The 25,054-nt window shown below is 46.2% G+C and overlaps 1 protein-coding gene across 3 annotated transcripts in view; it reads right to left on the bottom strand.

Annotated features, from left to right (window-relative positions):
- Positions 1 to 1,665: 1,665 nt before the first annotated feature.
- Positions 1,666 to 25,054, bottom strand: part of SYNPR (synaptoporin) — a 231,591-nt gene continuing 208,202 nt past the window's right edge. For 2 of the 3 annotated variants that reach the window (XM_075938486.1, XM_075938488.1), the window contains 3 exons: positions 21,170 to 21,368; positions 6,940 to 7,131; positions 1,668 to 3,521 (listed from right to left, as the gene is read on the bottom strand). In XM_075938486.1, the coding sequence (XP_075794601.1) occupies positions 3,237 to 3,521; positions 6,940 to 7,131; positions 21,170 to 21,368 (676 nt within the window). In that variant the 3' untranslated portion in view covers positions 1,668 to 3,236. Of the gene's footprint in view, positions 3,522 to 6,939; positions 7,132 to 21,169; positions 21,369 to 25,054 lie in introns of all 3 variants that reach the window. The other variant, XM_075938487.1, reaches the window with a different exon arrangement.

The following is a 25,054-nucleotide window of genomic DNA, read 5'->3' as shown; positions in this document are numbered from 1 at the left end:
ACCAGGGCCAGGGGGGTGCAGAGGGTTTGGATGGTGACCTGGGGGAGGGACTTGGGGTGTAGGAAGGGCAGGGGTGCCAGTGGCAGGTTCTGGCTGGGAGGCACTTACCTAAGCCAGCAGCCCTGGCCAGCAGCCCTGCAGCACCCCAGATCACTCTAAACTGCAGGCTGCTCCCTGCATGTGGCTCTCAGCTCCAGGAGGGGGAAGCGGCTTCCACCGCCCCCATCCCCCAGGCCAATCTCTCAGCTCCTATTGGCTGACTGTTTCCAGCCAATTGGAGCTGAGGATTGGACTGCGGGTGGGGCGATCACATGAAACCTCCCCCTCCCTGCAGAGCAGAGAGCCCACAGACTGTACTTTAAACGTGGCAGCTGTGTGCCTGAGAGTCCTGGCAGTGTGCCCTGTGGGCCGGATCTGGCTCCTGGGCTGTATTTTGCCCAGGCCTGCCTCAGATCCAAAATCTATGCTGAGATTTTCAAATGCAGATCCTGACAGTGATGCCAACTTGTGATTTTCTCATGGGCCATGAAAACCGCAGCTTCTGATGTCTTGCGCTTATGCGAGACACTCAGCTAATATTTTAAAAAGTAAGTTTCTAACCCTCATGGTTGTGAGGGAAAGCTTGAAAACATGAGCTGAGTCCCAGAATCAGAAAATCAGAAAAGAGAAGGCAAATAGAAAGAAATAACTCTCCTCCCCACTCTCTCTCTCTCTCATGATTCTGGGATTTTTGAATATTTGGAGCCGACGTCCCAGTGACATTCCATTGTGAGTCATAGGCTGCAGGGGTGCTGGACTGGGATCTGTACTGCAGAGAAAAAAATGGGCATATAAAGAAAGAGGCTACATCAACACTGGCAACTTCTTGCGCAAGAACTCTTTTGCCGAAGAGTTCTTGTGCAAAAAGTCTTCCACAAGGGTGCGTCTACACTGGCATGAGCTTTTGCGCAAGAGCATCCATGCCAGTGAAGACGCTCTCTTGCGCAAGAAAGCTCTGATGGCCATTTTAACCATAGGGATTTCTTGTGCAAGAAATTCATGTTGCCTGTCTACACTGGCCTCTTGTGGAAGAGCTCTTGCACAAGAGGGTTTATTCCTCATGGGGAGAGGAATAACTCTTCCGGAAGAAGCCCTTTACAACGCTGTACTGTAAATTTACTTCTGGAAGAACGCTCGTGCAGTGTAGACAGCTGGCAAGTTTTTGCGGAAGAACGTCTGTTCTTGCGCAAGAAGCTGCCAGTGTAGACATAGCCAGAATGTTCTAAATTTAAGGCAGGCAGGACGGAAAATCCTAAGTGCCAAGAGACTGTCTGTCTCCTGGTTCAAGAAACTGGGAGGCACCAAACTCAAGAACAAGGCTGGAAGGCAAAGATCACCTCCCCTCTCCAGTTTTCTGTTTTGTTCCTCACAATTGAACAAGAGAGTATCAATGTATTGATATTTGGAGAGAGAAAAACACATAGCAGCTGTACTGCGTCCATTAAAATTGGTTATACTCATGTTGTGACTTTGACTTACCAGAAATACATAACGTCCCCAGTTGTATGTCTGTAAAATCCTTGTAAAAGTCTTGTAAAATACTCAAAACGAGACCAATAAGTTCAAAACACAGTTAATAAAATAGTATCGACTTCTGGTTTAGTGCAGGCTTATTTTATACCATTCTAATATCACCATACTCTTCAAACGTACATTGTATGCAATAAACTTTATTAGGGTCAAATAGATATCACAATATAGATCCATCCACTGAGTAGCCATAAATTGGTTACAACAATCATATAAGACTATGCTGTTTTATGCTAAGATGCTTTTAACATTACAGCTTGTACAATATTATATACGGATACATTTTATTTAGAAATGCAGATGATCAGTTTTGATTATGATGCTGTGTTTCTAGCTTCAAACTGAGTGAAGCAAAGAGTATTTAAGGTGACCTTTTCGGCTACACAAAATCCCATGCACTGTAGGAAGTAAAGTCCAAATTCTCAGTGACATGATGCCAATTTACATCTGCTAAGAATCTGGCGTTTATATATTTTAAGATGAGTTTTTTTAGATGTTGCTTTTTGACAGCTTTCTCGCATTTACTGATAGCACCAAAACCAGTATTCAGCAGAATGATGGATCAAAGCTGTGATTTAATGATTTCCAAATAGCATAGCCAGAAATATTTCCATCTAGTCTAAAGGGATAATTAAGCCTTGTGATGCTATGCCATGTTTTGTTATATTAGATCTATGACACAATGTGGTGTCTTTTCACATGGTTTTGGTTTCTGATATCTGCACCTCTCTTATCCTAATTAAATAAATACCTTTGTAAACATATAACACAGTTACTTGGTCCTTAAGTTTTCACAGCTCACATTAAAAGGTTCACAAAACATCCATAGAAATAGTGATTTATAGAATGAATACTTAGCTTAGTTAATTGGAATAAACATTGGTCAGGTACCGTTGATGCTAGTGAATGCTTTTTCAAGGAAAAACATTTTAGTTACAAAGCTTTCAGAACTTGGGTAAGCCATATATCCAACTCTGCAAAATATATAAAATATACACACATTTTCTTAAACATACATTTAACCCAAAAAGTCGTGACAGAAATTGAAAAATTCCATATTCATGGTCCAAAACATTCTGTTGGTGTGGAACTGCTTATCCATGCACTAAGTCACATGTGAATTGGTTAATCAAAATCATAATAAAAAAAAATCCTCTGAAAAAGTAGACTAAGAACAAATGCTCCAAAACGTCACAAACAGGCAGTCTTGAGAATTTAGGAACAATGTTACATGCATTGCGATATACTGAATAATCTTTAGAAATCAGAGGAAAACACTTTTGTTTCTCACCAAAATGCAGAAGAAAAATTCCATTCCACTTCATTATGTTATGCCTATTACGTACTAGAGACTTGAGGCTACAAAGTGCTTCTACCATTTTAGTACACGTACAAACTACCATAAAGTTATCTATACAATACATACAACAATACTTACTCCAGTTCACCACCAGCGATGAATACATCATCATCAGTTGTCTAATCACAAAAATAACAATCTAGCCACCATCTGCCTGCCTCAGTAGGTACTGGTAGATCTTTCATTTACATTAAATACTCTGCTGGAGTTTTATTTATTTAAACTCTTTACAAATCTGGTGCCACAGCAACCTTGAGTTGTTACACTGTCTACATGAATGGGGGTAAGAATGAAAACTTGGTGACTGCTAAATTTGATTGGCAAATGAAGTGGGCCCACTCTGACTATAGCTTTGTTGCTGGCCATATTCACCCACCTGGCTATAGTTAGCTGGTTGGCCAAAGCCTGCAGGTTGGTTATATCCTCCAGATGGGCCATAGTTGTCTTGATTATAACCACCTTGGTTGTAGCTGCTGGATTGTTTCTCCATGGTGTCTGGCGGGTGTCTCTGTCCTGAGGAATGCCACCCCGTCTCCTTAAAAACAAACCAAATATTTCCTGCCCACAGGATAAAGTTCAAGAATCCAAAGACCTAAACAAGAACCAAAGCAATTCATCAGTGCCAAAGTCGGATTTTTGTGGCCTAATATCTACGTAATATTCAACTCTACGGCCTAAGAAGGTTATAGAATCTGCAACACTGGAGATATTTAAGAACAGGTTAGATAGGAATCTGTCAGGGATGATCTATAAGGTGCTTGGTCCTGCCATGAGGGCAGGGGACTGGACTCGATGACCTCTCGAGGTCCCTTCTAGTTCTAGTGTTCTAGGATTCTACGATTATTCAATACCCTTCTTTAAATGAAATGAGCCGGGGATATATAGGCAACTCTTCCCAAAAGCTTCAGGAAGTTGAACCCTCAGCTGTGAAATAAGGGTTCACCCTTAGCCCCAAACAGTCAGGGACAGCGGCTTTCAAGCCCGTGTTTTTTTTGCCCACGTCACTGTCAAGTTAGAGCTTGTTGGGGATGGGAACTGATAGAGAAAGCCTGGCTTATTTTGCTATGTCAGTGGCTGAAGGTTTTGCTGTTGTAATATTAAATAGTGTTAAAAGCCCACGAGGTAGCTGGTGGGTACCTTTTTGTACGCCACGATGAGCAGCAATAAATAAGCAAATCACTGGTTAAATATGCCAATGACACAGTGTGCAGAAAGAAGATGGGTAAAGCTTTCAGAAGCACCTACGTTGCATTTTCAGAAGTTTCATTCTAACTTAAAGTCAATGGATCGTAGGCTCTGTGTGCCTAACTCGCTCTTGAGAATGGAATGCTGATGCTTTGGGAAATGTTACACGTGTGGTTTTAGGACACTGCCTCTTTCCTCTTAAGATTAGGGCTGGCTAGAAACTTTTCACCCAACTATTTTCCTGTCAAAAATGCTGAAACAGAAGCTTTTCACTGGAATGGGTCAGTTTCACATATGTCTGCCAACCCCCGCCATTTTTCAAACAAACAGTTCTGCTTCTCGCTTTGAAATGACTTGGGTTAGAAATTCATCGTCGACATAAAATCAACATTGAAACCAAGTTTCATTTGACCCAACCTGGAAATGTTTGGATCATCTGTTCATGACCATTTTTCAGATTTCAACTGATGTGAGGTATGAAAGAAATGTCTAAATCTTGGACATTTTCCCAGGACAGGAAGAAAATTTTCCTTCCAGCTCTACTTAAAACAAGCCCAGAGCCTTTTAGTTTTGACAGGTGATAGCGGATTCCAGTGGAAAGCAAACAGAACCTTCACTGTGCATAGGAAAGGCAGCGTCAGCTTGCACAGTACCAATTCTGCCTTTTGTGTGACTCATTTTGCTACTACCACTGGGCTGTGATGTGCAGAATTTAATGTTCCTGGAGAAAGCTGTTTGAAGGGGAAGGCAACGTAAAAGCAGACTACTGAATGACTGGGTGGAAGAATGTTCTTAGTGGCCAGTGATCTGACTTAGACCAGGTCTATACTAGGGGAGAAAGTCAATCTATGATATACAACTCTAGCAATGTGAATAGTGTAGCTGGAGTTGATGTACCTTAGGTTGAATATTTGAGGCATTTCCACTGTGAGAGGTCGATGGGAGGAAACTCTCCTGTCAACGTCTCTTATTCCTAGTGACCAAGGAGTACTAGAATCGACGAGGGTGCCATCAGCGGTCGTTTTATCGAGTCCTTACAAGACCCACTAAATCAAACCCAGGGAGATTGATCTCTGCAGGGTCGATTGTGGGATAAGTATTTTGGCCTTGGAAAGGGTTCAGAAAAGGGCAACTAAAATGATTAGGGGTTTGGAGCGGGTCCCATATGAGGAGAGGTTAAAGCGATTGGGACTTTTCAGTTTAGAAAAGAGGAGACTGAGGGGGGATATGATAGAGGTCTATAAAATCATGAGTGGTGTGGAGAGGGCCGATAAAGAAAAGTTATTTATTAGTTCCCTAAATAGAAGAACTAGAGGACACCAAATGAAATTAATGGGTAGCAGGTTTAAAACTAATAAAAGAAAGTTCTTCTTCACACAGCGTGTAGTCAACCTGTGGAACTCCTTGCCAGAGGAGGCTGTGAAGGCTAGGACTATAATAGAGTTTAAAGAGAAGCTAGATAATTTCATGGAGGTTAGGTCCATAAAAGGCTATTAGCCAGGGGATAAAATGGTGTCCTTGGCCTCTGTTTGTCAGAGGCTGGAGAGGGATGGCAGGAGACAAATCACTTGATCATTGTCTTCGGTCCACCCTCTCTGGGGCACCTGGTGCTGGCCACTGTCGGTAGACAGGATACTGGGCTAGAAAGACCTTTGGTCTGACCCAGTACGGCCGTTCTTATGTTCTTATGGGGGATGAGCTTCCAGTTGGATAGATAAGAAGTGACCGGAGTGTCAAAGGAAGGGAAATGACTTGTCAAGGCCTATATTTAAATCTTGGTCTGTAAGATCTTTGGTGCAGGGACCATATCTCTGCCTTGGTATGGCATAAATATTCAGCATATTACAGAACCACACCTCTGGGCAATACAAGCTTACAACTACTCTTGTTTTATAGGAGTATCCCCATGTTTCATTTTGAAAACAACCTGATTGTTGAATGAAATTGCCTGCGAGTCAATCTCGATTTTTTCTCCATGGGAACTGTCTCTGTGAGGCAGCATTTTCAGGCAAAATCGCTGGCAACACTTTAGGAACATCCAAAGAAGTCAGTGAACTATGAGTCAACAGGGTGCCCTTTTCGCCAAGCAAGCTAATGGCATATTAGGGTGCATTAGGAGGAGCATTGCCAGCAGATCAAGAGAAGTGATTATTCCCCTTTGTTCAGCACTGTTGTGGCCACACCTGAAGTAGTGCGTCCAATTCTGGGGCCCTCGTTACAGAAAGGATGTGAATGCATTGGAAAGGGTCCAGCAGAGGGCAACAAAATGCTTAGGGAGCTGGAGAACGTGACTTATGAGGAGAGGCTGAGGGATTTGAACTTATTTAGTCTGCTGAATAGAAGAGTGAGGGGGGATTTGATAGCAGCCTTCAACTTCCTGAAGGGGGGTTCCAAAGAAGATGGAGAGAGGCTGTTCTGAGTGGTGCGAGATGACAGAACAAGGAGCAACAGTCTCAAGTTTCAGTGGGAGAGGTCCAGGTTGGATATTAGGAAAAAATATTTCTCTAGGAAGGTGGTGAAGCACTGGGATGGGTTCCCTAGGGAGGGGGTGGAATCTCCATCCCTAGAGGTTTTTAAATCCCGACCTGACAGAGCCCTGGCTGGGATGATTGAGTTGGGGTTGGTCCTGCTTTGGGCAGGGGACTGGACTTGATGACTCCTGAGTTCTCTTCCAACCCTATGATTCCATGATGTATATTGATTTACAGCAGCTGAGGATCCAGCCTAATTTGTATGTCTGGAGAGCTGAAAATAGATACACACACATTCTTTGTCAAAGAGTTAAAACAAAAGAAAAAAAAAACAATGAAAGCAAATCTACTTACAACCGAAGTGTTTAAACTTGACATCACGGGACTGCGCACAGGCATGCATTTGTTAGACTGCTGTTTGCAAGCTGACATCAGCAATAACACTTCTCCTGGATCGGTCGCAATCTTCACATCTGACAGTCCCTTTGCCCAACCAGACGAGCCCACGAGCCACAAGAATGAGAAGACCACGGTCACGATGAAGTCCTGTCAAACCAGATCAGACAAAAGCATGAGTCCATAGATGTCTCTATTGGCAGGGAAGCATCAGAGCAAATATATCAAAACATCACACTTCAAGACAGAAAGAAATCTGGCAATTTCCTGGCAATAATATGCTGGTTTTGACCTACAGACAGAATTTTCAAAAGTCCTCAGTGCCCCCAGTTAGAGACTTATGAGCACAGGTCCAATTTAAGTTCCCATGCAAGTGGCCAGATTTTCAGAAGAGTCCATCCCACCTGTTGGATGCCGATCTGCCTGGAGATCAGTCCCTACGTGTCACAACACAAGCTGCTGGGGGGTGAGTCAATCTGGAAATCTGGCCCTTCTTGAGATGTCTAGGGAGGAGGGGGACTGTCAGCAGTCTGGCCATACCAAGAGCCCCATACAAGCTCATTTCCCATGTGCTGCATATGGAGGAACTCCTTTGCAAAATGCTGTCAACGCGCGTCTGTATTTCAGCTGAGCGCCACCTGAAACTGACTAGTCCTTCATGACTACAAAGAGCAAACCAACCAACCAAAAACATGAGATGGGCTTGATTCCCTACTTCCTACCCAGGGAAAGCCAGGAGAGAGTGAACTTCTGGGCTACCAAACAACCAAACCTGTTTTTATTCTGAACTGCTTTGCCCTTTTTCTGACATGCCTAGACACATCCATACACCGCTCACTTTTTTTACAGGAACAAGTGGCCAGACTCTGTTGCTACTGTGTGGGTCTCGGGAGGAAAAAAAACCAACCGTGTTACTTTTCAAGCTTTTTATGTCCTGCTAAAACGAAGAAGCCATTCGACTATCTCACTTCCTCCCATCTGTCAGTCGGCAGCAGATGGTTGCACGTCTAATGTATGGCTCATAACGTGATTGTATCTTGGGCTCGCCATCACCTCCTAGGCAGGCTGTTTTCCCTTTCCCACCCCTCCACAATCCTTCCTTTACCACAGGTTTGATTGGAAGGAAAGGATGTGGTACACAGTGCGGTATGGTGGGCTGCCATGCAGCGCATAACTTATATTTTACACTTAGAGGCAGGTGTCCGGCCTCCTTGGATGCAGGAAGCCACGTAAATCCCAAAGCTGTCCTTATCAGAAATAGCCAAGGAAGTAATTTATTCACTCTCACAAACAAGACTAAATTCACTGTACCTCAACGGAGCACCAAAAGCTAGCTCCTTTTTGAATGGCAAACCGCCCTAACACACAGAGCGGAAGCAGCTAAATGGTCGCGCTACGATGCTTTGATTTACACTGACCTCGCTTCTTGCTTTCTGGGGGAATTCTCTTGATGCTTGTGCTACAGAATTGATGACAAATATATCAGCACCCAAGGGCTTCACTGTGGCTAAAAATGCTAGGCCCGAGTGCAATTCGTTGATTCTCAAGGAGACCTCCAATCTAAGACGTTGCTCTTTGAAGACTTAAAAAACAATCGCATCCTAGCTGCTAGAGGTGCAGTTGAAAGGCAACTGTCTTCCTGAAAAAATCATAACCAGGGCTGAAAATGGCAAGATACTTGTTAAATTGACATTTAGCACAACTCACATTTTATTTCCTGAGATCCACTGTCAAGCGGCCTGGTAGGAAATCCAATTGTGCACCAACACCGCTCATAAAACCTCACCTGGGGTTCCAAGTCGAGCCTCTCGTATCAAAGGATAATTCGTTTTCTCATTTTCTTTCATTGTGCCAGAATTTTAATATCTTGGAAATTAAATCAAGCTGAGGAAGTCAAGCTTTTTTTTTTTTTTAAATAACCTTGGGTAGAAATTTGAGTTGGGTGGAGGCAAATCGAATGCAACTAACTTGATAATGAGGATTAAACTTGCTGAGAAAGGAAAGCTTAACAATTGGCAAAGCACTTCCCACAGGTGCCTACAGCTGGAGACGTTTTAGAGACAATGTAGTGTTCCCTATCCTGGCGAATCCCTTTCCTTACTCTAGCTCCACCTGGAACGAGAGCTGGCAACACCGTCAGCTGAAATCTGCTGGATTGCCGGGATGCAGTTTGGGGACTCCTGTGCGATTGTTCTGCAGCTGCACAGGTGCTTTGGCACTGTCTGCAGGTGGGTGGGGAGCGGGTTAACACAAGCAGGTTTGAAATTTGAGCAGGTTAAACGTGTTTTGGATCAAGTCCAGGTTGAACCTCTCTAGTTCGGCACTCGCTGGTCCAGCAACATCCGTGGTCCGGCATCATTTGAGTTAATCAGATGTCTGCTTATCATGGGTGTAGCCAAGTTTCCCGTGGTGCCATAAAGTTTATTTACAGCCCCCAGTCTTGGCTGTCAGTGTTTGGTGCTGCAATTTAGCTCTAATTTACCCCTCAATGTCTTCTAAGAGCCCGGTAAGCAGTGGAATGTGGGAAATGCTGCTAGACAATATTGACTTCCTGTGGATCGGCAAAATGGTCTAGATGGTGCTGGGTCCTGCCGGGAGGGCAGGGGCCTGGACTCGATGACCTCTCGAGGTCCTTTCCCGTTCTCGTGTTCTATGAGTCTATGCAATTCTCTGGTTGAGCACCAATCAGGTCCCGAGGGCACCGGACTAGAGAGGTGCAACCTGTAGTACAAATGACAAGGCAGTCTGAGGTTGTAAAATGAGACCCTGATTTAGGGAGAGGCATCCAGGAAAATGCAGCTCCTCACTGGGGCACAAAGCACAGGCAGGAAAGATACAAGGAGGCGTGCACATGTATCCCGACAGAAACGGTATGTCAGAAGGTGGGCCACTGGCAGCTACGGTGCAGCATGAAAACTCTTGCCTTATTTTGCAGAGCACAGAAGGTGGGTCATGCCTGAAGCCAAATAGTTGTCAAGAATACAGGCCTAGAGGGTAACTCAGTTTGTGTTTGAATCTGCATTTTTAGCAGTATAGAAGACAAATCTCCCAAAAGACCAGGGAGCAAGGCCCCAAAACTGTGCTTTCTGGGTAGAAGAGAACAACTGTGTGAGCAGAGAACTACTGAAGATTTGCCCATCTGGGTTGATTGTCGTGGTTTTGGCTAGAACCGGAACCCACTCTGACTTCAAGTGGGTGTGGGTTTCTGGCCGAGTGTTTGCACCGGCCTGGGTGGAACAGAGCTGCAAGATAACGACACACTAAAAACGGAAGAGGATTTCAATTTAAGAGCTGTTCTGTGGTTTAATGCTGAGGTTGGGGATTGTGCCTCGGTAGTTAAAGCCCCAGGTTTCTGCATTCTAAAATAAATCTTACACTTTGCTGTTTCATGGCCCCTTAGTGAGTTTTTTTCTTTGCAACAAAATAAGCATTTTTAGTAGCTAGCCTCAAATGAAGTCTACAGATCACTTCAGGCCATGCTGTTGCATGGTTACAGTTCACGCCTAGCTGCAAAGATTTTTTTTTTTGGCTCACACACTCTGCTCCCCTATAGGTGGAGGCTGGACATGCAGAGAAAGCAGAAATCTAGATCTGAAATATACTGGGCGGATCCAACAGGGTAATTTGAAGAACTGCATTTAATAGTCAGAGCAAAATAGTTTGTGTTGCTTTTCTTTTTCTAAATTGAAATTTGTCTGGCATTGAGTCTGGCAAAATTTCCAAAATGGCTAGACATGGCTTCCATAGCACTTGCCCATGAAACGTGGAGTGCAGAACTTTCTAGAAACATTTCAGATAGAGATGTCGAAGATGCAAAAACGGTGTAAACTGAATTGACAAAAACCCACGGAACATCCTCCACCAGCCCTAGTGAGTTTGTCTTTAAGTTTTACATGCAATTTAGCATTACACATGCTATGCATTTAACTCTCCTTTCTCCATCTCACAAGGTCTTAACTGCTAAGGATAACAACTCTCTCTTGTTTTCATTTAGATCCTCTCGGTAGTTTTTCCATTCATTAATACCCACTTGGCTTGACTAAATATTTGCATATGTACCTTCAACCTAAAAGGGAGCAACTCCCTGAAATTCAGCAGCTTTCTGAGCTGCAAGAGCTTATGCAAATTATGCATTATTATTGAAACTCGAAACTTTTCAAATGAGGAGGTAAGGGCTAGAGAGACATTTCTTTACATTATTCTCAGGCAGCGTGTTAAAAAGGAGGGAGCTGCTTTCATTAGCGTGAGCAAAATGACTTCCCCTGACATCGACACAGTGGCAAGTCTGATTGGATCTTTCCGACTTTCATGCAGACAGTTCACAACCAAGGACACTGAATTAGGACTGGAGGGTGCAGGCTCCCAAAAGGTGTGCAGAAAACTGACTGTGCTACTTGTCCGGTTGTTAATTGGAGAGACCTTCCTCTGGACGAGAGCTTTGGAACAGCCAGCTAATCCGGCTACCTCTCCGAATCCCAACCCGGATTATTCCTTGCGATGCAGTTCACAGAGAGGTATGGGCAGTTTTAATAAGTTGTATAAAAACATTCAGGAAAGGGGGATCTACTCTGTAAGGCTCTTCTTTGCCTTCTAATGGGATCGTACGTTAGGATACAGGTGTCTCAGAATTCTGAGGCTCTTGTCTACAGGGAGGCTGGACTCGATGGCCTCTTGAGGTCTCTTCCAACCCTAGGATCCTCTGATTCTATAACAGTGGAGGAGCTGAAAACCCTCAATTCCATTTGCTCTCTGTTAATCTACTGATGTTCACGTTACATGCACACTCACAGGACTCCATCTTCAGTGGGTGCCAGGCAGCATGGCTCCATGGAAGCTGCACCAGTTTCCATCAGTGGTTGATCTTTCCGAGCGCTCCCGCTGGTTTACAAGGATGCTACACGGCATGTGCATCATCAGGGACGAGCAGCGGTTGATGCTCAGTCTTTGCAGCCTTAATCCATTTTGTGTGGCTGGATTTCACTTCTGTGTTAGCCCACATCGTTGCAGTCCCATAGTGTAATGGTCCCTCCCCCTCTCTCTGTGGCTCAATGGCATGGACGTTTGCTGCCCGCATGAATCAGAGGACAAAGCCGTACTACGAGGAGCGGCCACAGGACAGACGAAGGCATTCAAAATGCTCCCTGCCCTCAGAATACAAGAACAAGGGTGTCACGCCAACCTGCGGCAGTCCAAATGACAAACACCACTTTGCCGTGATAGTGGCCGTCTCCCTCAATTTACCATGGCAGGAAGTCCCCGAATCAGATGTCACTGAGGCATAATTTGATAAACCGCTGCAACGTTTGTTCTGAGGCACGTTAAGATAGGTGCAAACCCACAGCAGACTTTAGAGCATCGCAGGACTCAAGAAACAATTTCCTCCCTTGTGGCTGCATTAAAATAATGGCAAAGAGTCTTATAGGGATTCCTCTGGTCTTTCGATAGGATATTCGGTGCTGCTGGAGACAAGTTCCTAATGTTTGTCACTCAATAGGGTAAGGCCAATCCTACTTTTGGAGAAGGGTCAGGTGCAGTTATATGGCTGTTTCTCCAATGCCACCCCCCAAATACTGGTAGGGTCCCATCAGAATATTTTAGATAAAAATGAATTGGATAGTACAGCTTCCATGTGTAACCCAGAAACACTGGTACCACTAACAAGGGACAGCGAAGGCTGCTCTACAGCCTTAGCTAAGGGCCAGATGGGTTTTAGCTCATGTGGTAGAGACTCCTGGCTTTCGCCCCTGAGGTCCCAGGTTCAATCCCACCTACCAACGAACTGGGTCCATCAGCTCTACACATGGATAAATCATTGTGAGTTTTTAATTACAAGGCCAATTAATGTGAATGAGCCACAAACCAGTCACTCCCCATTACTTTGTAACATCTCCCAGGGGTCTGATTGAACAAAGACATTACACTTCTGTTTTGCTTCCCTCCAAAAAGCAGGCAAATGTTGCCAGAAAATGCCCTTTCTTTCAGCCGTACAAAGTGCTCCTTGGCTGGATACAAAGTCAGCTCTAGATTAGCATGTTCCAGTGTGGGGTAGAAAAATTATCCTTCTGTACAGTGGGGAGAGTAGCACAGGAAACCCTCGCTATCCATGGTGGCTGCGTTCCTGTATCCACTGCAAATGGCGAAATTCACGAATACCGGGAGCTGGCGCTGCCAGACCCGTGGTGAGCTATTCGCGGCTCCCAAAGACGCTGCAGCTGCTGGGAGCCAAGAGGAACTCACTATGGAGGCCAGAAGCCATGGTGAGTTCCTTGTGGCATTGGCGTCCCCGCCTCACCAGCTGGGACAGGAGAACCACAAATAGCAATTCTGCACATCTCAAGGGTCTCCGGTATTCCCCCTCTCCCAGCCTGTGTTCTGTGTATTTAGCCTGTAAACGCTTCAAGGGCGATCTCTTATGAAATAAACGTGCAGCACCTAGTGCAAAGGGGCCCTGATCTCAGCATCATGGCTGGATCCTCTTGGCACTACTGTGATTCAAATGAATGAAACATAATAATACCTACCAACATTTTCCACGGAGATGCTCCTCGTTACAAAAGATTGTGACCTAGGTCTAAATTATAGCTTTTTGTGGATGCTCGGAACATAAAGTCTTCACTTGGGTGTTGATTCTTGTTGAACGCCTCATGAGAGAAGGGCTTTTTTGAATTTATCGGAATGTCAGACTATTATTTTGATTTTGAATAATGATATTTAGTAAACATTTGTCCTTAGAATAGACATTCCACATGGTCCCTTTGCGGTTCTTCGGTTCAATATGGAAGCACAATTTCAATTTCTACTGAAAAGTCTGCAAGGTGCCATGTAACTTCCTCAGATTTTCAGACTACATTTTGCAAACCATTAAGAAAGTATTCAGAAACAAAATGTACAACATGCTAATGCGTGCAATCACATTCCTCCATGCCAAAATCACAGCTACATGAGTCTTCGCCTCCTCTTTGGTTAACCTTTAAGAGAAGAAGTAAGCCTATTTTTTTTTTTAATTTCAGGTAGTACATTGACTACATCTTTTGCCTCCTGTCATATAAAACTGTTCTGAAAATATTCACTGAACAGATGAATTTCCCCCAACGTAAATCTGACCATGATGAAGAGACATCGCTTCTAAATGTAGCTTAAGATTTTGTACAAGATCTCTATGTCCAGGGATAAGCAATGGCTTGGAGCAGAGTTGACAAGTGTCAGGGCTGTTCCCCACTCTGGCACTTTGAGTGCAGAAGATGGAGACCTGCAAAGAGCTCAAAAGAAAAGAAAACCCTTTGCCTCTACAGGTGCTGGTTACAAAAAAAACTTCCCTTCTGAATCACAACACACAGATTTTGGGGAATCGCTGCCACCATCAAGTGATTTTTATCCCTAAAACTGGGGCCAACACTTGAACCCACCCCCAGGGACAACCCAAGCTCTTTTGCTCCAAAAGAGCTTTAAAAAAGAAAAGAAAAAAACAAGCTGTAGTCTCTTGTAGCTGACCCCTTAGTTTGAGGCAGGTAGACACACCGACTGACCGACCGACCTCCGGTACCTTCCAGGACACATGAATAAAATAATCACCTTAAAAAAGTGATTTTTATTATAAAACAAAAGATATACTTGATAACACATACAGGCAGTCCCCGACTTACGCGGATCCGACTTATGTCGGATCCGCAGTTACGAACGCGGCTTTTCTTGCCCCAGAGGACACGGACTGCGGGACCTCGCGGTCCCGCCGCCCGTGTACTCCAGGGCGAGAAAAGCTGCTCTGCGTCTCCCTGGTCTGCAGACTAGGAAGACGCGGAGCAAAGCCGCGGAGGGGCTCGGGCAGCCGGGCATCCCAGGCGCGCCTGGGCTGTCCCGCTGTAGGCGTCCTCCAAGGCTTTGCTCCCCGTCTCCCTGCAGACCAGGGAGATGGGGAGCAAAGCCGCGGAGCACGCCCGCAGGGGGACAGCACAAGCGTGCCCGGGCTCTCCTGCTGCGGGCGTGCTCCAAGACTTTGCTCCCCGTCTCCCTGGTCTGACCAGCAGACCAGGGAGATGGGGAGCAAAGCCTAGGAGCACGCCAGCAGTGGGACAGCGTGGCGCGCCTGGACTCTCCCGCTGCCCGTGGCTGAATCAGGACGCCTGAGGCAGAGCAGCTGGGGTGCTGCTGGGCTGGTCCAGTAGCGCCGAGGAGCCGCGCTACTGGAGCAACCCAGCAGCACCCAAGCTGCTCTGCCCCAGGCGTCCCCAAGTCAGCCGCTGCTGAAACTGACCAGCGGCTGACTACAGGAAGCCCGAGGCAGAGTTGCTCTGCCCCAGGCTTCCTGGAATCAGCCGCTGATCAGTTTCAGCAGCAGCTGACTTGGGGACGCCTGGGTTTCTTAAGTTGAATCTGTATGTAAGTCAGAACTGGCGTCCAGATTCAGCCGCGGTTGAAACTGAACAGTTTCAGCAGCGGCTGACGCCAGTTCCGACTTACATACAGATTCAACTTAAGAACAAACCTACAGTCCCTATCTTGTACGTAACCCGGGGACTGCCTGTACTTGGTTGCTAGATGTTATAGAGCAACTAAGGAAAACAAATTAAAACACAGAGAAAAGTCTCTGGGACCAATGCTTAGATGGCAAAGGGGGAGAGGAGGCATAGAATCACGAACAGGGCAGTTCAAACCAAACCACAAAATAAAGAAAAGTTACCCTGAACGCGACTAGATTCATTTCCCCCCTTAACTTACTTCCAGTTTTCTCTTTGTTCAGTCCATTCCCAAGCCCCAAATTCCTTAGAGACATGGTAATCCTGCCTGGATTGAAATCATTCTGTGTCTCTCAACTCAGGGCTGGCCCCACCCATGCGTGCGGCCCGGGCCCCGGGAGCACGGCGCCACCCCCGGGAGTGCGACTCATGCGCAGCTCTGCCCCTGGGCGCACGGAGTATGCGTGGTGCTGCCCCCGCCTGGCCTGGCAGCCCTGTGCGGCGCCCCCTACAATGGGGCGCTCTGGGCAGTAGCCCGGTTGGTCCGTACCTTGGGCCGGCTCTGTCTCAACTCCTGGTTTTTCTCTCCCTCACAAAGAAAGCAGGCAAGGAATCTATATCCAATTCAAATTTCAACCCTCTGTCTTGATTGGTTCTCCCGGCCCCTTGGCCAACACCTTTGCTAGCTACCTGAGTTTAACCCCTTAGTCACTGGGTGCTAGTCAGCCCTTCTCCTGTCAATTCCAACAAGACTGCAAAATAGATTCCCCTGTCAGAATTGAGGCCTGTCTCTTTATCAGCAAATTCTCAGGTTGAGGATGGAAGCCCCTGAACCAGAGTATAAAGCTGAAGGGAAAGAAATCCAGACAGTGGTCTTTGTGCTCATTGCCTATTTCCCCGAGGGTATGTCTAGACTAAACCTTTTTGTGGGAAAAGGTACGCAAAATGCGCTGTGCGTTTTGCGTACCTTTTTCTGCTTTTTTTTCCGGAAGAGGCCTGTCTACACTGGGCCAAATTTCGGGGAAAAAACCCTCTTTCAGAAGATCCCTTCTTCCTCGTGGAAAGAGGAAGACAGAGGCTTCTGAAAGAGCACGTATGCACTGCTGGAAAAAAAAAAAAAGCAAAAGAGCAAACACATTTCCTGGATGCGGTGGAGTTTTTTCGGGATACCTCCGGTATCCAGAAACTCCCCTGCAGTCTAGACATAACCCTGGGAGAGCTAGCTGGCAGTCTGCCATATTCACAAAGTACGGACGGACCATCTGAGAGGAAAAAGAACAATTTCCAGACTCTGCCTTTTACATGCATGCTGTGCTGGCTCTTTTTCTGGCCACCTTCCCAAAGTAAATCTGCAGCTACGTTTAAAACGATGAATAACGAAAGATGGGCCATCGAGTAACTTCTTTAAACAGCGAAATAAAATAACAGTTCAGGGGTGATGGTTTAACGTCATTGTGATCATCCTGGATAGTTTGGAACATTAAGAACATGACAGATATTCTGGGATCTTCCTGTTTGGAAGAGAGCATGCATATTCTATTTTAACGAAGTGCAAAGTAAAACAGTCTTGTCCCTTAAAAAGGAAATGACAAATGTGATTTTGCTTTTTACTTGCCTTGGGGTTTTTATTATGCATGTCAAACAATGAGTCGTCATAGAAACAATTCGGAACCAAGTAATCTGGATCTCGCCGATGCTAATGAACTTTTGGGTATTCGAAATCCAGAGCTGAGCTGTTTCCCTTAAGCCCCTCTCTAATTTAATTGTTCTCGGCAGCCTTGTATTTCACAACGCACCCTAGAGTACCCTTTTCCTCCCCTGCAATCTTTGGAGGGCAGATTTCCATATGTTAATAAGGAGACTAGACACGAGCGGATTCCCTTGAAAGCTTGAATATTCAGAGAACCAATTAAATGCCAGTGGAGACGGAGGGTCAAACATGTAGCGACTGTCTGAATAAACAGACGAAAGGGCATCTCCTGATTCCTGCTGCACCCAGTGCTCATGGAACCCAGGAAGAAAAGGGCCCTAAAAGACTGATTTATAATAAAGCAGCTATTCATCGTAGAGAAATCCTCACAGCTACGGTGCACTGAAACAGTAGCTGCACAATGCGGTTAGCTTAAATAGCGGGATAAACTACTATCCATCGTGGTACCATGCCCCCACTGCAAACTCAGCATGGAGGACAGCGTGATGCCACGAAACCAGCCACCGAAACATTCCACAGCTAAACGCGACACACCCCAGCCCAGATTTTTAGCTGGTCACACTGTGGTTTTGGTCCCTGGTGGTGCTCTCCACAAGTCTACAATTTAGATGTGGCGGTAACTGTTAAACCAGCAAACAGACTGTCTGCCAAGTTACACTTAGGTTCCTTGGCATCGCTTTAGACCAGCAAGGGGCAAACGAGGCTAGTGAGTGGGCCGCATGAGTGGCCCTCCTTCATCTTGGTGTCGTAATCAAGACCGTCTCCCGGGATCGGGAGGTTTTGCTCACTGCGCTTGTGTACCTAGAATGAGTGGGGGACGCCAATGGAACTGTCGCCAGGGCTGGCTCTAGGTTTTTTGCTGCCCCAAGCAAAAACATTTTTGGCTGCCTCCCCCCCTTTGTTGGCTTTTACACGTTTGTACTTTGCAATTTTGTTGTTGTTGTGTTTTGGTGACAGAGACAAGATTTCTAGTTCACACAAAGCTCTTTTTCAAGAGTGGGAAATGTACCTTAAATCTCTACTTTATTATTCTTATAGAAATAGGCTACTTTTTTATTGTGGTTTGAATGCATGAAAAACTATTAACACAAATAGTTTATATTTCCTTAACTAAGTACCAAAAATAGAAGGAAGAACTTGTGCCACATCTAAAACTCAAAGGCTGTGTCTACACTGGGCCACTTATTCTGGAAAATCAGCCGCTTTTCCGGAATAAGCTGCGAGCTGTCTACACTGGCCCTTGAATTTCCGGAAAAGCAACGATGCTCTACTATACAAAATCAGCCACTATTCCGGAAAAACTATTCTGCTCCCGCTCGGGCATAAGTCCTTATTCCAGAACACTGTTCCGGAAAAGGGCCAGTGTAGACAGCCCAGGAGTCTTTTCCGGAAAAAAGCCCCGATTGCGAAAATGGCGATCGGGGCTCTTTTCTGGAAAAGCGCGTCTACATTGGCCACAGACGCTTTTCCGGAAAAAGGGCTTTTCCGGAAAAGCAGCCTGCCAATGTAGACGCTCCTTTTCCGGAAAAACTGAAAACGGAATAGTATTCCATTTTAAGCATTTCCAGAAATTCATGCCAGTGTAGACACAGCCAAATACTTTATGGCTATACTTAATCAATCTTCCAACCAACTACAATCAGCTAACAATACCACTCTGTTTTAACATACTTGTCAACCAATTATGGTAACTATAGCACATAAGACATCTAAAGTAAATCAATAAATAGTTGTATCGTTAAACTAGATTTGTTTTGGAATGCAGTGGCTCCTTATGTGGCTCCAACACATCTATGTTATCATCTGCACATTATTTTTGTGTGTCCATCTTGTCAGTAGCCATTATATATTCAAGTTTATGAGGTGTTAGAGGGAGCGGAGAGTTGTATGTGCCCAATACAACTAGATATGGAATGAAGCTTGCCATAGAGACCTCAAACACAAAAGTTTACCCAGATCAACGAAGTTTAATTCTTTAAAGAAATATCTAGGAAACAGCATGTGTGGTTCTTTGAAGAATGTAAAACAGTTAATATTCTGTGTGTGCGTGTGTGTGTGTGTGTGTGCGCGCGCACGCACGCTGGATCCTTGTTTGGTTCTACTTGTACTGCAAACATGAACAAGAGAAATATACTAGGAACAGACTTCAAAGGGTTCCTGGGGCTGAGGGTGTTGGGGGCTGGGACCTGGGGGGGAGAGGCTGGGGGCTGAGTGTTCATAGGTTTGCAGGTGTCTGGTATTTTCTGATTTTTTTTATCAAACAGGAGGCGAAAATACCGGACACCTGGCAACCCTAGGTGGAATGGGGGCATCTTACCTGGGATTTCCATACGATGTAGGCAGAGGGTGGCTGATGGCTCGGAGTGGAGAGGCTCTTGGAGGAGGTAGCGGCCCCCGGGGAGGAGCAGGACTCAGGACTAGGAGACAGGGCCGGCCAGCAGGCTCTGGAGCCAGGCGCACATGGTGCCAGTGCTGCCTGCACAGCCACAGCATCTCCCGCGGCCCTTTAAATCGGCAGGGCGGGGCACGGCGGGGCTAGGCATTGCCAGGGGAGGGGAGGAGCAGGACGGAGAGGAGATAAGGGCGGCCAGCAGGCTCCGGGCGCATTGGTCCTGCTAGCTGGCTGTGCGCAGCTGCGGTGTTTCCCGGCATTTCCCGGGCCGCGGCCCTTTAAATCGGCGGGGCGGGGCTAGGCGTTGCCAGGGGCGGCACTGGCTGCTTACCTGAAATGCCGCCTCAGGCACAGTGCCGCCCCAAGCACCTGCCTGATTGGCTGGTGCCTGGAGCCGGCCCTGACTGTAGCAGCACTGTGATTGGACGCAGAGGGAGGACACGTGTCACGCGTCCTGGCTGTACGTGTGTGTCGCTTTTAGTAATACCGGAAGGAAAAAAATCCAACGCGGACGGCGACCAGCAGAATCTGGCAACCCTGCGCGTGGGAACCAGGAAATAAAATGTCTCGTGGGCTATCCGTAGAACCCCGATGGGCCACGGGTTGCTCACCCCTGCTTTTGACATTTAGTGGCATGTTAAGGTCACTGTAAGCCGGGGGGGGGGGGGGGGCAATAATTTTAGAAGGGAGGGGCCACTTCACAAATTTCTGAAGTGGCTCCAGGCCCCACACAGAAGAGGCGGGACCTCGAGAGAAAGGGGCGGGGCCAGGACACTTCCGTGCTCCCCCGCCCACAGATAGGCTGGGGGCAGGGGAGCACGTGAAGCCTTTGTCCCCAGCTCCTCCACATAGAGAGAACCGCTAGCTGCTCTGAACAGCTGGCAGGTCCTTCTCGGGGCAATCCTGGCTGTGGGATGAGACTTTGTGTGTTCCCCCTGCCCCCAGGCCAATCAGGGCCTTGGGGTGGGGGAGCATGCAAAGTCTCTCATCCTCTGCCTCAGCCCTGCAAGGGGCGCCTGGAGCCTGCAGCAAATCACCAGCTGCTCAAATCTGGTGGGGAGGAGGAGGCTTCATGTGCTCCTCCAGCCCTAGGTCTCCGTTGGCCGGGGGGCGGTGAGTGGCAGAGCATCCGCGAGCCAGATCAACCTGGATCCGTCTTGCGGAAGCTCTCTTGCCCACTCCTGCTCAGAGGTCTGTGTTACTCCTAGAGATTTCTCTTCTCCCTCTGCTTTCCCATCAGCATACTTCTTCCCATCCTCAGCGGTCTCTCCTTCCCGGATCATCCATTCATCCCTCCCCCACATCCCACCCGTAGCTTCACCACTAAAGGCCCACTCTGGAAAGCACCACAAAATGGAAAAGTCTCGCCAAAGTCACTAGAAAGAATACTGCACATGCGCTCACAGGCCGGAGACCAAATTCTATTTACACGAGTCATGTGGTTTCCCTCATCCCCTCTTCTCCTGGTCCTAAATGATTAAATCAACATGAAGACCTGGAAGTATCTGAGTCAAGAGCCACACAAGGAAGTGGGATACTCAGCCACTCTGTCCGACAAGACAACAAACCCAAGCACCAAAAATCCAACAGGAAAAAGACACAGATGTACAGATGCTGAAAACGCCCACTTACAATTAGAGGCCCCCTGTTGTTTTCACGATATTTGTTCTGGAAGAATATGTAAACCACGGTGGCTGCCAAGGAATAGAGGAAGGCGAAGACGGCGATAGTGACGAAGAATTCCGCCGAAGAAGAGAAGTCCCCTATTAGCGAGAGCGTTTCTCGTCGTTTGCCTTCACAGGTGGGAGCATCAAAAGTCACCTTATACAACCTAAAAAATCCAAGAAGGAGAGATGAGTTAGAAAGGCTTAGGGATTTGTTACCTGCTAGTAAGATGGTCACGCACAAGCTGTGTTTGTGTCCCTTAAATGCTGGCATATCTAAGCCCCAGTCACTTTTGCATGTGAGCGGTCTACGATAAATGATTAACGAGCATCAGATATTTGAAAAGGTAATACACAGAAATTGTCGGGGAACATTTTAACTTGCCTGGACACTCATTAATGGATCTCAAAGTTACCATATTATTGCAAGCCAATTTCAAAAACCAGCTTGAAAGGGAGGCTACAGAATTTAATTTCATGTACAAGCTTGATACCTGCAACAGAGGTCTAAACAAAGACCTAGCGTGGACAGCCCACTACATTCCACACCCTAATGACATACAAAAATGAGCTTAAGAGCACTTAGTACCCACAGTTAGCATGGACACTTTAATGGACAATTCCCCCCCCCTTTTTTCCCTTCTTTTTCTTTCTCCCATCCCATCCCATCCCATCTCTTTCTCTGCTATTTATTTGGAAACTGGACCTCTTCACTCCATTCATCTGAAGAAGTGGACTGTGCCCATAAAAGCTCATGATACCACTGACATGTTTTGTTAGTCAAGATGAGGATCGGTCAGCAAGGAAAGCCTTTGCTGATCGATTCCTTACGCTCTGTGCAACGAGGTTTACAGAATCGGTCCTCAAAGGCTTTCCTTGCCGACCGATCCCCGGCTTGACTGCTGCTTCGTGCCGACAAACAGCTGAGCCAGCACAACGCGGCAGCCATTTTTATTCTAATGAAGCGGGGGATATTTAAATCCCCACTTCATTGACTATGTTGGGTAGTCTAATTTACATGACTCCGACGACAGAGGCATGCAGTCTAGACATACCCTTAGAGAAACAGAACGTACCCACAGAAGCTCAGGTGCCAACTCCAGGGGTGTTCCCAGGCTGGAAGGGGTGGAGTGGGGGTTGGGCCTGGAGTGGGAGGGGGGATGTCAAGCACTCTCCCGATCCCTGACATAATGAAAAGTTGGTGCAGTAAAAATCTCAGCGGGTAGATTAATGAACATCGAAGGGTTGCATGGCTTTTCTTCTACAAACCCACACAAAACCCAAGGAAATGCACAGAAGGATCCCTCCTATTGCCTGCGGCTTAAAGATATTTACTGGCTGCAGACGTATTCTTCACTGAGCTCCTGCTGCTATAACATAGGGATGGCTAAAAAACATTCATCTGTCTCCTTAGAGTGTAGCGGTCTGGAGATGTATAAGTAACAGACTCTCGCTCTCTCCCCCTCCCCCATCAGCCAACAAAGTCTGATTAAAACTGAACACATGGGAGAGATACCGAGCATATTCCGAGCGGTTTCCAACTTGATTTGAAAGCTTTCTGTCTCTGTTATTCAAACACTTTTCATCAAGGTTCATTGTCTTTCCACGGGAAAAAATAAAATAGCTCCTCATACCTGTCAGTAGGATTCTGCAAGTACTGGGTACAAAAGTTTCCTTTCTCAACATAACCAAGGTAAGAGAGAGTATGTCTACGCTACAAGGGTATTTCAAAATAAGTTATTTTGGAGTAATAACTACCGAAATAACTCTTTCAAAATAGCACGTCCACACTACAGGGAAGTCTCGAAATTAGTCCGAGGCAAGCTCCGCTAACGTGGATGCGCTAACTCCGTTTGGAGCCCCGGGAAGCGCTGGGGAGTAATTACTTTGAATGGCCTTGGAGAGGAGCTATTTCGAAATTGCAGCAGTGAAGCGCCCACACAACTGTGATTTTGAAACAGCAATTTTGAAATAAGCGTTATTCCTCATGCAATGAGGGTTTATTATTTCGAAATAAGAAACCTGTTATTTCAAAATAATTTTGAAATAACGGACTTGCTGTGTGGATGCTCCCCTTGTTATTTCAAAATAACGCTGTAATGTAGACATGTCCAGAGATTGTTCTAAGGTGGTGCGGCCATCAACAGCAACACATACTTTCTCTGTGTGCTGTATCTATCCAGAAGGCGCACAGGAAATAAGAAGCTGATTCAAAGCCCATTGGAATCAACAGGAACTTCTGCATTGACCTCAGCAGTCTTTGGATCAGTTATTAGGCATGACCACCCTCTGATTCCACAATCAGGTTAATTACAGGTTGAACCTCTCTAATCCGGCACTCTCTCATCCAGCAACTTCCGTGGTCCGGCATGATTTTAGTTATATGGATGCTCCACTTTTTATGGGTGTGACCAAGTTTCCTACAATCCCATAAAGTTTGTTTACAGCCACCAGTCCTGGCTGTCAGTGTTCTGTATTGTTATTTAGCTCTAATTTACCCTAAGCGTCTTCTAAGAGATTAACAAGCCGTGGAAGTGTTGGTGATGCTGCTAGACAATATTGACCTCCTGTGGTTCAGCAAATTCTCTAGTTCAGCACCAGTCAGGTCCCAAGGGTGCCAGGCTAGAGAGGTTCAACCTGTACCTTTGTTAAAATAGACAGTCGCAGAGAGGAAGGCTTTTATTTATCCACGGAACAGAAACAGCACAATTAGCAGCTCTCCAAGTTTCCTTTTCTATCCTTTGCTAAAGTATCTTAATTTGGAACCACATTTGGTCCTCAGCCCCTCTGAACTTGATGGTAAAGTTGCCAGCTATTTATCTAAGATCAGTGTACTGAATGCTTGTCTAGGACTTCATGGATCTGAAATGACTCTGCCGAAACCGTGGTGATATTTTAATGGCAACCACCATGGGAGTCTGATGCATATATTTACCAGCCAGGCAGAGCTGGGGAAGAAGGAAATTATTAAGCAACTGCTTTTGCTTTGAGGATCAGAGCCGCCTGGGCAGTTTGTATGCTAACACTTAACAGACTTGCAAACCCACACGACCATGACTTGCAAATTTCACGTCAGCCCCGGCATTCATTTTTGAAGCGTCATGGAACGGTGCTTGGTAAAACAATAACATCAGTGAGGCAGAAAAAGAAAGACTAAAGAGGTAATATTAGGAATCTGCCCTTATTTTAATAGGATACATTTCCAGACCTGGCTTTCCTTGTTGCAGTCCCGAAATAGCATTTGGAGGCAATTCACCCGGGTAGCAAACAGGCGAGCAAAAGGAAAGTAACGGAAGTACACAATTCTCATCACATTGAAGGGTCAGGCCTGCAAAGCTTCCTCCAGTGTATCTAAGGCTGATTCTCAGTGGGTTCGAACTGGCTTTGTGCCATTCAAGTCGGATGATCTGCCCCGAGTCTCTCAAAATAGATCTTGCCATCTTGCTGAGAATTGTGAAAAACAAATCGATATCGTTTCCCTCTTCTCCCCTCCATGCACCCTGACTGCGCCCTTTGCTTTGACCCATCGTAGGCCTGCAGGGTTTGTTTTCAATGTCTAGCCCCGGCTCTGTCTGGCAGTCCCTTCCGGGCCAAGTGACTTACAGGGATACTGGATACATTGGGATCATGCCAGTCATCTTTCATGAAGTTCTTTTTACCCATGAGCATTTATGCTTAGATTTTTCCAGCCTAGAAGAGAGCCTGCAGTAATTGCGCCCACCTCATCGCAGCCACTTGTGGTCACCCAATCTCAGCCCAAACAAACAATCCATCTGTACATCAGCTGAGCAGAAGGGCTCAGAAACAGACCATGACTCAGCCCGGATCCAAGCAACCCTAGAGGTGGGAGAAA

Source organism: Pelodiscus sinensis, chromosome 11 (assembly GCF_049634645.1).
Source record: "Pelodiscus sinensis isolate JC-2024 chromosome 11, ASM4963464v1, whole genome shotgun sequence".
Taxonomy (NCBI): Eukaryota; Metazoa; Chordata; order Testudines; family Trionychidae; genus Pelodiscus; species Pelodiscus sinensis.
The sequence above is the reverse complement of the archived record's forward strand: the minus strand, read 5'-3'. Positions and strand labels throughout refer to the sequence as shown.